The sequence below is a fragment of the Salminus brasiliensis genome, chromosome 9, assembly GCF_030463535.1.
Source record: "Salminus brasiliensis chromosome 9, fSalBra1.hap2, whole genome shotgun sequence".
Lineage (NCBI taxonomy): Eukaryota > Metazoa > Chordata > Actinopteri > Characiformes > Bryconidae > Salminus > Salminus brasiliensis.
The window spans coordinates 19,755,587-19,771,175 of record NC_132886.1 but is presented as its reverse complement, the minus strand read 5'-3'; the positions used below and the strand labels follow the sequence as shown (position 1 = coordinate 19,771,175).

The 15,589-nt window shown below is 39.7% G+C and overlaps 1 protein-coding gene across 1 annotated transcript; it reads right to left on the bottom strand.

The window, feature by feature from the left end:
- Window positions 1-4,082: 4,082 nt before the first annotated feature.
- nat16 (N-acetyltransferase 16) lies at window positions 4,083-13,154 on the bottom strand. Its single transcript, XM_072687736.1, has 4 exons — window positions 13,010-13,154; window positions 7,408-7,631; window positions 6,889-7,113; window positions 4,083-6,480 (listed from the first exon to the last, which is right to left on the bottom strand). The coding sequence occupies exons 2-4, from the start codon at window positions 7,621-7,623 to the stop codon at window positions 5,917-5,919; spliced, it is 1,005 nt and encodes a 334-aa protein (XP_072543837.1). The 5' UTR covers window positions 7,624-7,631; window positions 13,010-13,154; the 3' UTR covers window positions 4,083-5,916.
- Window positions 13,155-15,589: the final 2,435 nt, after the last annotated feature.

Below are 15,589 nucleotides of genomic sequence, written 5' to 3'. Positions count from 1 at the left end.
CCCAACTATCGCAAAGAAGCTGTTTTGCTGTGTATTTACAGTAGAAACATAACAGATATATATGAAGGGTACATGCTAGTCCACTCGTCATTCACATGGCGTGACCTAAAACACATGCACTGGCATCCAACCGCAGGTTTGTTTGTTTTTTTCCAAGTACAGCACAGGAAAAATCAGTAGATGAAATGACATTAGTCAGTACGTCTTGTAGTTAGTAAAATAACATGTGCACATCACATGGCTTTCTTATACCATTTCTTTAAAGGAAACAAAAAGGAGAGACAGCAGCCCAGCCTTGCTGTATGTGAAGAACTCTAAAAGTTAAAGGGACCAAAGTTTCCTGCTCAAGTCCTTCACACACCAGCATCAAGTGACCTTCTAAACACATTTCAAGCAAAGGAATCAACAGATTATAAAAACAGAGCCCAAAAATCAATCAAGGGGATGGATCCAATAATAAGTAGGTCAACTGTAGTACAGAGCCAATGTGGGCCGCATTAGCAGAACAGGGCTGACTCTCCACTCTTCGCTCTTATGACCTCCCTTGCGCACTCTTTCCATCCAAACGTTCAGAGGGACTCGCTAGACTTAGGTCTGGGTGGAAGGTGAGGGAACTCCAATCTGAATGAGCTCTGTTTCTGCAAGGCGACACCACAGAGCACTCACTAGATCCTGTTTCATTGGGTCTGGGAGGCAAGGCAGGACATTCTAAGCCCTTCAGATAAAAGGCTTTCTGTCTGTGCTCTATGAAGGTCTACGTCTGGTACAATTCCACTGCTCTGTCACAAAAGCACAGCTAGCCAGTTCAATACGGAAGCATCACGAGAAACAGGTTAGAATATATTATGTATGAGTCAAATTTATAAGCCTGCCCATTTACTAACAAAACAGCACGGCTCAAAATTAGCCACAAACCAAGGTCAGGCATTCTTAAAAGATCTTATGCTCTTCCAATTTGGATTACGTTCTGTGACTTGTCTCTGCTATGTCAATGGTACACGGCTTGTCCTTTCGTAACATGAGCTCTCCCATCCTACCCTTACCACCTGGCCATCGCATTACCCTGGCCTTGTCTGCAAACTAAAGCCTTTTTTGTCAGCAATGGGGACCTATCTCATGTGCTCGACAACATATCTGTAATATATGCCTAATATCTGGCAGAGAAATGCTTCAAACCTTCAGGCAGAAATGCTTAGCAACTGCTGTGCAACAACTGTGCACCACTATTTAAGGCTACACTCGACTGACCCAATTATGCTCCGCCCCAAAAGGTGTTCTTCCATAGCAACTGTCATAGCCAGCTTTACAGCATTTTGGCAAAAATCACATTCAACCTACGGATTTATATGAATGTTAGCTTGATGAAAATCAGAGGGCAACTTTCAGGTCCTTTCTGGCCTTCAGGTTCATGATTGTTGATGATTTATTTGTCTGTCATTTTCAGTTTTCAACAGAATCATGCACATGGCTTTTAAACTCTGCAAGTATTACTGTACTAATGATAGTTTTCTATATCTTTGTGAAGGTTTGGTAGGAAAAAGTAAAGTTAATATGATGTCTATATTGATTAGGACTGTACACAGATTTACCACCACTATGATTAAAAAACTATGATTCTGGAAGTTCTATACACATCAATGATTGCGACTGATCACCTAAGCAGGAGGCTTTCCTGAAAAACAGCTTTACTGAAAGAGTCCATGTAAAACTGCACCATACAAGCTAAAACACATGCCAATATGTTGGTTACAAGCTCAAAACAAAACACATTTTTCAAGCTTTACATATCTCTATATGTTTTTGAATTTTAATATTTATGGACCAAATTAAAGACCTAATAGATCACAGTTCGCTACTGATTACATGAGCCAAACCTGATCAATGGTGACACTGTGACCTTTCACATTTGCATAGTAACATATGGTCATTTGGTATAATTTCTCATTAGGGTTGAACAAGACTCTTTCCAACTTTCTGTAAGGCTCTCCCAACCTCACCACAGTTGCTATTAAAGAAGGCATTTGTGGGCGGAGCATGGAGAGGTCAATCTCTATTTCTATTTTAAGAATGCTCTGAAGGGATGAGGTCTGAGGTCACAAGGGAGGTCTGGGACTAATTAAAAAAAAACAAGAAAAGAAAGAGAAAAAAAATTAACAACTTAAAAAAAATGGCAACTACATTTCACAGACATATTCACACTTCAAGAAACCATCTTAGTGTTCGATGTTAAATCAGAGATAAAGTAAACATCACAACCTCAGGAAAGCAGTAGGGCTTTTATCGGCTAACATGGTGACCAAGCTCATAGTTATAAATGTACAATGTATGGAATACTGATATGGTCACCATGGTCACCATGCCAGTATACCATATATAAAAAGAAAACCACACTCCATATTCAGCTCTTAGTGTGATTACTAATGTTGCAGCTGTAAGGCCTTCATGGAGCCTTCTTTTTAAAGCGTTTTTTACAATTAAGTGGACCTGCCTTCATTACACATAGCCTAACCTGTCTAGTATGTCATGATTGCCTAACCTGTCTAGTATGTCATGATTGTATGTCATGATCAGACATACAAGACAGTAGGAAAATATGTACTCCTATTTATCAGAATGTTGTGTGCTTTTGAGAAAGGAAGTGGGCTTATGGTGTAAAGTCGATAAGTCAATTTCTGTTTTGAGAAATTTCACATTTTTCCAATTTAGCATAATAAGTGTTACTTTACTATTAACTATGAATGAGACTATAAGTGTTTTCCTCTCTTAAAGCACCCAACTTGCATACAGTAATTTGCTTTACAGTCTTTATACAGCCGTACATTTTATGAGTATACTGTAACACAGTACAGACAGTACCAGGCTCTCAAATTTTCAATACTGTCATTTTACCAATACATAACTTAAACCTTTAAAAATTTCCTTCAACTAACAATATTACAGGTTCCCAGATATGGTGTGTTGTTAACTTAAGATTTTGAGCCCCAATTAATTCATCCAATTTATTGGGTATTGATATTTTCAAGTATCTTTTTGAGTTGCTGCATAATAACAAGCTATATTTCTCCAATGGGCTTGACAGTAGCTTTGTTCATTACCTTTTAATTTTGATCTTCAATATTTAATGTCCTGTCGACAAACAGACTCTTCCTGGGTGACCCTGCTGGATTAGCATAGAATAAAACAATAGGAGCTCAAAACCTGACAAGGTTTCAGTTACAAGAAACAGATCGGATGGGCCAGGTGCCCTCAATTCATTAAGGACATTAAGGAAAATGTATATTTGACATCATTACAAGAACCACATAGTGCAGTCCAAGTGAAGGTGGAGAAGAGGATTTCCTGTTCCTTAGTGGTTTGGAGAGTTACCCAAAAAAAGGTCCGAACATTGTGACAAAATCATCTACTAGGTTTGGGAGGAGTTACTAAAAAGTGTATTTCCCATTAATGGAAAAGGGAAATTCACATGATTAGAATATTGTAAGCACATGTAAGCACAATATCTCTCAAAGGACTAAGATGCCATGTATAATAACCCATTCTGGCCATTTTGTCTTTTGCTATATATGTCATTAAAAATAAAATAAAAAAGACAGAAAACCAAAAAAAAAAAAAAAAAATTGCTCTTTCAGAGAAAATACTCCAAATTGCATCATAACAACATTACCATTGACCAGCAAAAGCAGGACCAATACTTAGCAGAAATGCTCAATTTCACATCTTATATATACATATAATGTGTGTGTGTGTATATATATATATATATATATATATATATATATATATATATATATACATATATATATATATATATACACACACACACCACACACACACACACACACAAAGGAAGATCTACTGGAAACACAAAAAGACACAAAACTGACAGAATGGCCAGTATGGATACTATAATGGGTTGTCCTTAACTCACAACCCTTTAATTCCTTTAGGCCTCAATATTTGGTAATCAAATCATTTTTGACATGGTAGAATGGGTATGCAAGGAGAAGGGACGATAGATGCACGGGTTGTGCATCTTCAGCTCTGCAGAATAAATAGGAGCTACATCTTCTTGGAGTAGAGGACTTTCTTCTCATGGTGACGGCCAATCTTCTTTTTTCATTTGTGCTGTTTTTCTTTCTTCCTCTGCATCACTTCATCTCTCTAAGGCAGGGCCAGCGAAGGGCTCAGTTCTGTCGTGCATCCCGTGCTATTAATAAAGCCTCGACACGGTGTTCATTCGCAGTTGCTTCCGTCAAGATCTTCCATAGGGAGACTGTTTTGAATTTGGGCTAACGAAAGAGTGACTGTCCTCGTTTTTCTCCAGCTCTGCTCTACATATATGCTGAGGTTCCAAATATTGGAAATGTCAATCAGTGTTCTTCAGGTTTTAGTTTGATGATGCAGACATAGGCGGTCTTTGCTGAGTCAAATCTTCCTTTGCAGAGTCGGACCCAAATGTGGCTGTCTTCTCCGTTTTGTTTCCAAAAGAAGTCTGTAGGATTTTTGATTCCTGATAAGATGGTTATATCCCCTGAGTCGTCTGAAGACAAAGAGGTCAGTTATTTCGGAATGAACTGTTGCAGTCACTAGTTGGTGTTTTAACCACTATAGGGTACCAAAATCATTTGTGCATTACAAAACTGGAGGTCCTGTAGGTCCAATATCTCACATGTGGATCTTCATAGGTCTTCAGAAAAACCTGTTTAGGTGCTGTTTAGATCCTCTCAAATGGATTGCTAACAATGTAGAGCCCATTGACAGTGTGTCTAAAAGTTGTCATTTTTAGTTACCTTTTCTATTCCTGAATTTTCTCTTTTCATAGCATTCAAAGTCTTTCAGTTAGTTGCATGATCATTACAGAAACAAAACACTTATTAACTAAAAACCCTAAATCTGATGTTAGTGGCTATGTCTCATTATTTTGCCCTTAATCATATCACAAATAACCAAGCAAATTATATTAGCAATGTTGTAGTGTACATTCTAAATAGCACATATATCACCTACAGTGCATCTGTTTTAATAAAATTATATTCTTCATATTGCAGTTCCTGTCAAATATATTAAATATATATATAGCGATGCCACAATAATACTAGCAAATAAGGTCAAGTGCATAAAATAAAGCAAACATTTAAGACTGTAATCTAAAATTATGAGCAAATGTCTCTGTCTGACATCAACTACTGTGCGTATAGATTTTCAGAACTACGAAGCATATCTGCAGGATAAGCGAGTAAATAGGTTTGGGGGAGTTTTTGTTACCTAATGGAAATGATAGCGGTGTCATTTTTTAACTTCAGGAAATACTGATCACTACAGTTTAATCATAACGTCGTCCACGTTTTCTAGATTTCCTTCTGGGTATACTGCGAGTAAAAATGAGCTGAAATACATTTTGTTTTACCTTCAACATTGGCAGCTACAGTGCAACATTCAGACAATATAGTCTCTAAAGCAACCGTCTCACCATCTATAGTGAGATATTCCATTTCGATTATCATAAAGTGCCTTAAAGATTGTGCAGTCTTATTCGCAACTCAGCATGTGGAAATCCACAAACACTGTACTGCATACTGAAATAAGTTATGTATCTTAACACAAACTGTTGCATATGAGGTTTTAACCTGTTTAAAAACTGTTTGTTGTTTCATTTTTTGCAATTGAATCCTTATGAGAGGTGTTATTAAACTAACTGTGAGACTTCAAGTATTTTCAATTAATCTAGAAAGACATTTTAGTCCTCAGCTCGTTGTTATCTCTACAAGGTTAACATTTTGTTCGGGGCAAGATATGAAAGGAAACCATCTGACAGATGTCAAAGCTCTTCCAGTTTCTACTGCAGTTTGGCGTCTGGGTGTGAGGAGAGGGGTGTCTTTAGATCCTCGTTCTTCGACGCATCCATCCCTCCTGTTGCTAAACATCGGACTCCACCACACACTGCTCGGTGTATTCTTTCACCAGCTCCACTTTCAGGGTCTCCTTGAAGAACTCGCTCATGGGCTTCCACAGTGGTGGGTCCAGGAACACCTGGCACATCACGTGACCTTTCAGGACATTGGTGTGGCGCCTCAAGTGGTACAGGAGCTGCTGGGTAGCCAGGGCCAGGTCTTTGCCAAACATGTCGATGTTGAGGTAGTACCAGTCGTCACCGATGGGCACACGGAAGGGGAAGGTGCAGAGGCTGGCCATAGATGGGCAGCTGATGTCATCCACCATCCAATCAATGTCTTTCTTCAGCAGGATTGCCATGTTGCTGGGTAGAGGCTTGAAGGGCTGCCAGTCCTGGACAATGGTGGCATTGGGTAGGACATGCTGCATCAAACCACTGCTCAAAAAGAGCTGCTGAACCTCTAAGGGCTCCAAACGCACTGGAATGTTAGAAGGGGGCAGGCCATCCCCAGCACTATCCACATTTAGCCCAACATCAGCAAGACGTAGTTTTAGGTCTTCTGCACGGAAGCGAACCAGGAGGATTGCCTTGAAACAGGAGTTTAATGGTGGAATGAGAGAACGTTTCCTGGTCCGTATACTTAGGTATCAACAATGTCTACTGTGCAAGGATGATGGGCTCAGTGGTACCTACCTGTATATATTTGGTATTAAACAAAAAATAAAGCATTTGTGCTGAACATATACAGTACTGTGCATACGTGAGTGACCATACCCGATTTTGTTCATTTATAGTCAAAACAGCCAGTAAGTATTAAGTAAGATGTTCATTTTTCAGTGTCAGGACATTAGACAGAAGCCTCAAAAGCTAAATTTGATATATACATTTTCAGTATTTAGCATGCCCACTAGACATGAAATAAAGGGCAGGGTGGTCTCTTTTGCACAGTATGGTATTAAGGCATTTTAAAAGTAGTGTAATATACTAGTGTTTACCTGTTTTGTGATGAGCCTGTACTTCTGGAAGTCCTTAGGGCCCAGTTGGTCGTCTCTGGTCAGTCTAGTCACTTTAACGTCAGGGAACTTAGACTTCACAAGCTGAGAGCAGAAGCGGAGCAGCACCCCCGCAACACCCTTTCCCCTCTCCTGAGGGGCCACACGAAGCCCCTCCACCAGCATAGTCTCCCCATCATCAATAACGCACACTGACTCAAGTGCAATCTGGGAAATATAATTAAAGTGATAACCAAAGTGATTCTCCTGGTTCTAAAATGAATCAGCCTTAAGGTTGGAATGTGTCTGCGTCCTTTTATTTTAGCATTCTACTATTTGATTGAGATTTGGCTGTTCTAGAAACAGCACGCTTTGGAAAGACTTGTCCAAACAGATAAGCAATTTAGGAGATAGCAAGGCAGCAAATTAACCTTTAATTTTCATACATATCAGATTGTTTCATTTTTAAAATAAATCTATTGTATTATTTTGAGTGATAGTAGTAATGGTAGATGGTCTTACCACTTTCCCCTGCTTGCGAGCCAGAATGACGGTACGGTTGGTCTCCTGCAACCAAGACTGATAGCGGGTGGGAAGGTAGTCTAGGCCCCCATAGATATCCTGGCTCATGGCCATGATGTCATCAAAGTCCTCCTCAGTGGCCACAGTGAACTGCAGTCCAGTCTGGGAATGCACCTCAGGGAGCTGCTGGCAAGGCAGGCTGTTCTCGATCTTCATTGTTATTGCTGAAGGAGCAGAAAGATGAATAATGGAGACCGGTGTTCCACAAGATTTAAGCCTTGTGGCTTCAGATCTACCTGATGAGCAAAAAACGGGTGCCTCTCAAAAGACCTTTCCTGTGGTCTTCGTTTACCAACTAGTTTACTCATGCCAATCGGCTCTCTTGTCAAATATATACGTCATATCAAGCCTAATTAATGAGAGCCAGGTGTTTGAGAACATCCCCTGGGTACTGGGTCTTTCACACACAAGTGGATAGCACCTAGTGTGAAGACGGCAGCATGTTTACCTCCCTGTGCAGCCTGGCAGCAGGCTTGCATGACCACTGGCAACTGGCAACCATTACCAAATTCTCCCTGCCCTTCTCTCCACATCGCCATCTCTGGTTGCCAGAACCCTTAATCCCCATTCTAATTCCCACTCAGCCTCTCAGGCCTGGCTCCCTTCAGAAAACAAACACATTTTTTCAGGCCTAGGAAGATAATGGGCCGAGATATACAAGAATGGTATCAGGAGAAAGGTAGAGCGGATGGGCAGGCAGATGTGTGCAGGCATGCATGCATGGGCAGAGAAGAGTGCAAGGGATTGAACTGACTGAAAGACTTTGGATCTAAATATCTGCGCAGTGGGAGAAAAACGATGGACAGGTCCCAGTGAAAACAATGTCTGGCCCCCCAGGGTAGACTGGTTGTTTTTTTCCATCAGTACAGTGTCGAAATGTCCAGTAATGTCCATCTATGTGTTCTCTGACAGCTTAACGGAGCACGGCACAGAAACAATGGGATTATGGTAGCCTACTTATTTGTGAGCATGTGATGGGAGTATCGCCTATCGGCGTGTTCTCTGACAGCTTATTTGGGTGTAGCTGAGAGACAAAGGGATTATGGTGCTTGTTTGCGAACGTGTAACAAAAGTTTTCATTCACAGTTCATTTACTGATGCTTGGCGCAGTTTGATTTCCTGATGCACATGCGGCTGGCACGTGGTTGAGGTCCTTCGGCTGACCTTGACTTTGCACTGGATGGCGCAATTTGACTGATTAGATGTCAAATCATTCTTCTGACCTGAATCAATCACTGGGCGTCTGTCTCTTCCCCCCTGTTTTGGCCTAATTAATGTGCTGTCCCCTATTCCACTGTCTGCGGCCGTCATTAACCTCAAATTCATTTCGCTCAGAAAACATTACGGAGAGATCTCAAGCCACCAGTTATCAAATTCAGATAATCAGATTAGTAAGAGAATAAAGGCTTTACTACCTTAATAGGATGAAATGCAGCTGCTGTTATGGAATATACTTCTTAAAGGAGCCTCAGAGGTTTTGAACAGCCACTCGTAATTGACACATAAATAATTACTTTCTTATGATAAATTATTACTTATCATGAAATATTTAGACGGCCAACAGAGACTCTTAAGTGACTTGTGCAACACAACACCTGTCTTCATTCCTTGACGTGTGCGTCAGGTATATGATTAAAGAGGAGCAGCAAAGGGTGTTTTCTATGTTTATGGACATGTGATTATGGAATAGTAGAAAGCCATTACAGATACTACCTCATTTCCACCAAGGGCTATGGTGATTACAGAGCTGTGGTTGCACACTGTAATGGATTATTGTGGGAGATCTGACAGCATGATGCCTGTTCACATTGCAAGAAGTGGATTTTATTAGGGTCTTTATGCAGTTGTGTGAGTGTGATTGTCTACACCAAAGCCTTCTGTTCTGTGCAAGGCACAAGGCAACCTTCTGGGTGATCTACCTAAATTGCTAAACCACAGTAAGTATGTACATTTGATATAAGGCAAGACACACAACCGCTTTATTTATAAGACAATTTAAGGGTCATTTAAGATGCTCTTTCAGTTTTATGATGTAGTATCGGATTGTCATAATTTTCTCATTTTCAGCAAACTATATAACAAATACAGTATATCACATGTATTACATAACAGCAAAATGTTACATTTGTAACATGTAAACATTTTTATAGAAATGAATGCAAATACATTAATTGCAATATATAACACAAAAGAAAGCTGCAATCAGTGGAAAACCGATCTCTCACTCTCTCTCTGTCTGTCTCTTTGTCTGCCCGTCTAACCTCCCCCCCCCTCTTGTTTATTGTTGTATGTTTACATAACTTGAGCATTGGTCAATCGTGGTTCAAATCCGATGAAGCTGGATACTGGCACTGATGCCTGTGATCCCTCTGAGAGTTCACAGTTCACAACCATCTGGGTATTAAATCCTTCTATAATTCAGAGATGATTAAGACTCGTAATAGGATACAGTTTGGAAAATATTACTTAATGTTACTTAATATGACTTGAGATTAAGGAGACGACTAATTTGAAATCGAATCAATCCCACAGATCAAGCCATAGTAATGTGTCTGGTCAGTGTGTATCTGTACTGGTAGTCGCTCTGACCCGCTTTCTTCCTTCTTTTCTTTCTATCTTTCAATTAATCCCTCAATCACTCAGCATTCCTGATTTTTGCTGCACTTGTGCTTAAAAATAGATCTCAGCTAATACCACAGCATCATAAATGTGGTCTCATCCCGTGTTTATATAAGCATCATTAAAGCAGATTACGTATGAAAACCTCCAACACAACCCTCTGACCAAAATAAAGTCGGCTCCCTCATATTTTCAGATTTGTAATGCCTGCAATGCCTGCGTATGCAAGACCTGTTTAGGGATTTAGGAACTGCCCAATAGGATAGGATTCAAGTATCCGCTGAAAATGTTTGTTCTCTCCAAGCAGCTTTTCAGAGCTTGTGTTTGAATAGTCTTTTATTTCAGTGTTTTCTACACTCTTTCTGGGCTTCTTCATTGTAGATCATGGACAAATGATGAATGAGTAAAGAAAGTCATATGAGTGCGAGGGACACCGTATTTGATAGAACAAATTGCACCCCAGTCGTGATCAAGATTTTTACCATGGTATAGCAAAGAAAAGCATGTAGAATTAAAAGTCTTTTGAGTTAACCACACTGAGAAACCACATTTCTAAATGGAAATTGAGTTACTGCAATGCTGCAGTTACAGGAAAGACCTTTAATATAACGGGATAGAACTTATACATAAAATGGATGTTTTAAACTAAAAAAAAAGTCTTCACACTCTTTTTATTTAAATATTTTATATCTCCACAACTCCACAGAACTGACAGGTGTTTCAGATGTTAATTTCACACTCCTATAATTTTTTTTCTTGCATTTTATTTTTAGCCCTGAGATCCACTTATAATATTTGTGTGGATTTATGTCCCAAAATAGTCATAATTCATCTGAAGGGTTTACAAACTCTCTTTATCCTTTGGAATTAAACAGAATGTTTTGTCATGCTGTCCTTAAAAAGAAGTCTATAAAAGACCTCTGTTCTAAAGCAACCCTGTATTTTGCTTCCGGGATAAAAAAAAAAACATTTTGTAGAACCTTGACGTGAGTCGGCAGGGCTAAATTGCTGTATGTGCCATCACAAAAATATTAAAGTGAATTCCAAACATTTTGCACCAATTCATTTATTTAGAAAGGGGTGAGAATTATGATATGTCCCTTTTAATAATGTCAGCTAGTTCGACATCAGCTGACATTATTAACACCCCGTCACTGAATAATAATTATCCAGTATGATAAAATCCATAAACTTTTCTTCACGTTTTTTTTTTAAAGGAAATGAGCTGCAGGATATCACACTTGCTTGTCATTATGAGTTGATGGTCTAAATGACTTTGCGGTATTTTGAGCTGCACCGAAACCAAGCAAGAGTCATAAAAACTGGCCAAGCATGACCCTGGTGCCTGCCCTCCATCACTGCAGTGCACAGCCTCCACCAGGAGCCCATTAATCTTGGAGTGTCCCCTCAATGAGGGCTAATGCAGGAACATCCTGGGAAGGTACACTGCTGCTTTGCGAAAATGAGAACAGGCTCATCTGGGGACAAACGTTTTTTGTTGTTGTTTTTTTTTCCCCCAACCTTTTTCTTAAACCTAGATTAGAAAATATGACCAATCTTCTTCTCAGTGAGACAGAGCACCTGTAAAATAAACACATACCATAACAAGCTCTGTAGGGCTGTGTAGGAATGCTATGTGGTAAATGTGTAAGCACTGTGTTATATACTTGTAATGCTTACGGTTATGGGATGTTATATAAAAGGTTACGTATTCAAGCAGATGTTAAGCATCTTCTGATTGCACGAACAGTGGCTGCGTAAATGTGTGGAGGACAAAACACATTTCAGCACATATTCTGTATTCAGAAGACACATACCTTTACAAGCTTTGGTGCGAAATAGTGATTAGTTTGAGAGTGTCGCCAACATGAGCATGCACCTGACATATATGCATATTTATGTGAGCAGTGTGCACTGAAGCTTGGACCTCAGTACACACGCACACGTAATTAGAAGGCAGTCCATCCCACCACTGCACATAATCTCATTTTTAAAAGGGTATTAGTGAATGACCCCTGTACAGCCTTAGAACCGCACAGTTACTCTAATGGGGCAATCATTATAATCCTTACATAATTCAACTGTACATGGACACACAAGGTCACAAGCTTCATGCATGAAGTATTGCTCTGAGCATCCTCCTCCTTCTCCTCGTGCATGACCTGCATCCGGCCTGCCCCCCACCACTAAGTCATAAATCAGCTGGTCGTCCAGGCTTACGGCGTTTTTTGGAGATGACCATATTTCAGTAATTAAAGCTGGGATATTAAAAGCGTAACGCCTATTAAAAATGTATATTTTTCCCTTAATTTTGTGACGTATGCTGGGGACAACAAAAAACGTACGTGCGCAGTTCCAGCATTGCACAAAAGCCCCATGCCATAATAATCAATGGATAAAAAGCTCCACGAGCGAGAGGAGGGGGATTTTGAGGGGGATTCGTGGGAGAACATCACTGAGGAACTGCGCTCCTATCTAGCCGTTTACGCGCACATTCAGCGTGACCTGGATGTCTCCAAAGCAAACAGCCAGCCGGGCACTGTAAAACGCGCTATATCGGCAGTTTTTCGATCATTTTAGCCATTTTCCTTTCAATCTCTCTGCGAAATCCCATAATTGGGCGATACAAAATGGCCGTTGGGGGTTGGGGGTATAGAGAGAATCGAATGCACTCAATGAATGAACGTATTCAGTGCCAGAGATGGACAGAAAATGAGAAGACCTGCAGGAAAAAAACGGGATTACACTTGACGCCCCTGTCTTTTAAAATGCCCAAAACATGCTAATGTCATCGTGTCGTATCATGCACCATGCCCGCAGGCTACAACGCAAAGAACCCCCCTGTGTGTGTCGGAGATGGAAGATGACATGGAGGTTACAGTGAATGAGGACGATGCCAAATGTTTGATGGAATTTTACCCACCTTGAAAGGCGCCTGGAGGACGTTTGCAGGAGCGGGGAAGAAGACAGGTCAGGCAGGCAGGCAGTCAGACAGACAGGTGCAGAGAGAGAGAGAGATATAGCCAACGTGCGGACCCTCGGCTGATGAGAGAGATTTTAACCCTGACCGGTTCAGGCTCTCAATATAGACGATCACGTCTAGGCCCCGCCCCTAAGCCCCGCCCCCGTAGAAGCAGTGGGCACGACGTACCCCTCAAACGTCATTCAAGCAGCTTCTGTCGCCCCCCACCTCTCTCTCTCTCTCTCTCTCTCTCTCTCTCTCGTGACCCTGAGGATGCTGCTGCAGTCCACTAAATGCGGTCCACTTTACCACACTGTGTACAAACTCATTTAATGCTGAGAAATGGGTTAGCAGCAAAACCAACCTACACAAATACCATCTTTCCCCAAAATTAAGAATTTACTTAAAAACTCTAAAAAAAAGCATATAAAAGCGATAGTCATGTGTTTTTGTAATAAGGTATAATGTTAGTACTAGAACAGGACATAGTGGATCTGTGAGAGTTCGGTAAAAGGAACCAACATAGCGAGAACCTCACTGTTGTGTCCTCTTTCGTAACGGCTAGAAAATAGGTCAATTTCAAACCTCCAGAAGTGTTACATAACAGCCCTGAATCATCATATATTGTTATATATTTGTTATAAAAATAGGAAAAGAGAGCTTTAAACTCAGCATGCGACAAAGCGAAAGCCGCAGAGGTAAACAGGGACTCACGCTAGGCTAAAAGCTACCACCAGCCTTTTACCAGCCCTTCCTACAATTCCTGAATTTGTACTCCCTTCAAAACAAACCTTTTTACCTCAAACTAATTTGACCTCTGCTGACTACCAAACTGGAGCTAAACACACATCAGTAAGGAAAGTACCAGCTTATTTTTTTATTACTAGTAAGACTCCAGAAAACCAAACCCAGGAAAGCGAGTGAGGGCGAGGCTAAAAGCTAACCAGCTACAATCTCTTCAGCTTGCTGACAACTCATTTAGAGGAGACAATCCTATCCTCACTTTACATTGACATTTACATTACATTGAATTTGTTAGAATGTAAAAAAAAATATTCTAGTGTATATGTAGCTTTGTCTAGGTCATAAACCTGTCAATAAACGAGCAGAATGAAATTGTGGAAAAAAAAAGTAGGACAAAATAACAGGAATGTAAAAAAGCATTTTTGCCCCAACCACATACTCACTATTTATACAATAAAGAAAATATTATGTTTATGCTATTGTCACATACTTACTACTTATCAAAGGTGTCAAGTAACGTAGTACAAATACTTTGTCACCTTACTTAAGTAGAAATTAAGTAGAAATAAATCTATACTTTAGACTTTAGAGTAATTATTCTACTCCTTACATTTTCACACAATTATTTCTACTTTCTACTATTTAATTTTTTTAAATAGCCTCTTTACTCATATTTTAACAAAAAAGAACCTATCCAGATAAATCGCGCCATCCGGGAAGTGCGACATAGCAGATGTATGTAGCCTAGTATTAAGATTCTCAAGTGACTTAAGAGAACTTGAGTCCCAACTAAGCCCCACATTTACCTTCCAATAAAAGTTATTAATAACATGCCTCTAAAGTTTGACTTTGTGCACCCTTACAATACTTATAGGCAACTGCTCATCTTATTTTCCGCTCCATGAAACACATGTTAAGGCTCTATAGTACACATAGATGCTCCTTTAATATATGTGATGTTAAATATTTGAATTCTGTAAACGTTATCATTTTAATAGAACATTATGGCCATTTATTTAGAAAGATGGTTTTTATATACTTTAAGTAGCTTTAAAACCAGTACTTTTACACTTTAATTTGAGTAAAAAGCTTAAGCTGATATTTCAACTTCTATAGAAGTCTTTTTAAACCCTAGTATCTACACTTCAGAGTAATGAATGTGAATAAATACTTTTGACACCTTGTCTGTTTCTGTGATGCAAAGAAATGTTCATCGATATGTTTGTCAAGGCAAGTTTATTTATATAGTGGATTTCATACACAAAACAGCATATAGTACAGACAAATAAATACAAAAACAGTACAAGAAAAATAGGATTAAATGGAAATTGAGGAAAGCAACAGTAAAAGACAAAAAGCTAACACAGATACCTTAAGACATTAGTTCAATGCTATAAATAAAGTGCAGACAGTAAAGTGCAAAAGAAGGTTTTTACTGCTGAATGTCTGAGTGTATTTGAGATCTTCAAGCAGTCAGTTCCAGGTGTATGTAATGCTACATGTTTAGTTTGGACTGTATAATGTATACCTATAGGTTCTTGTTACTACTAGTGCATCTCAGAAATCAGACTGTTGAAGAAGGTACTGTTCAAACAGTATAGATATCACGTATCTCTCTCTAGTTCACAGTTCTAGTACACACAACCACAATCATGGGGATGACTGCTGACTTGACAGTTGTCAAGAAGACAATCATTGACACCCTCCTCAAGAAGGGCAAGCCACAGAAGGTCATTGCTGGCTGTTGGCAGAGTGCTTTATTAAAGCATATTAATGGAAAGTTGTCTGGAAGGGGGG

What these genes read in the sequence shown, in the direction of transcription:
- nat16 (XM_072687736.1), bottom strand. Translation starts at nt 7,623, where the DNA reads ATGAAGATCGAGAACAGCCTGCCTTGCCAGCAGCTCCCTGAGGTGCAT. An exon ending in CTCGCAAGCAGGGGAAAGTG is followed by an intron (nt 7,114 to 7,407) that starts GTAAGACCATCT and finishes TATATTTCCCAG; the next exon opens with ATTGCACTTGAGTCAGTGTG. An exon ending in ACAGGCTCATCACAAAACAG is followed by an intron (nt 6,481 to 6,888) that starts GTAAACACTAGT and finishes TCCTGTTTCAAG; the next exon opens with GCAATCCTCCTGGTTCGCTT.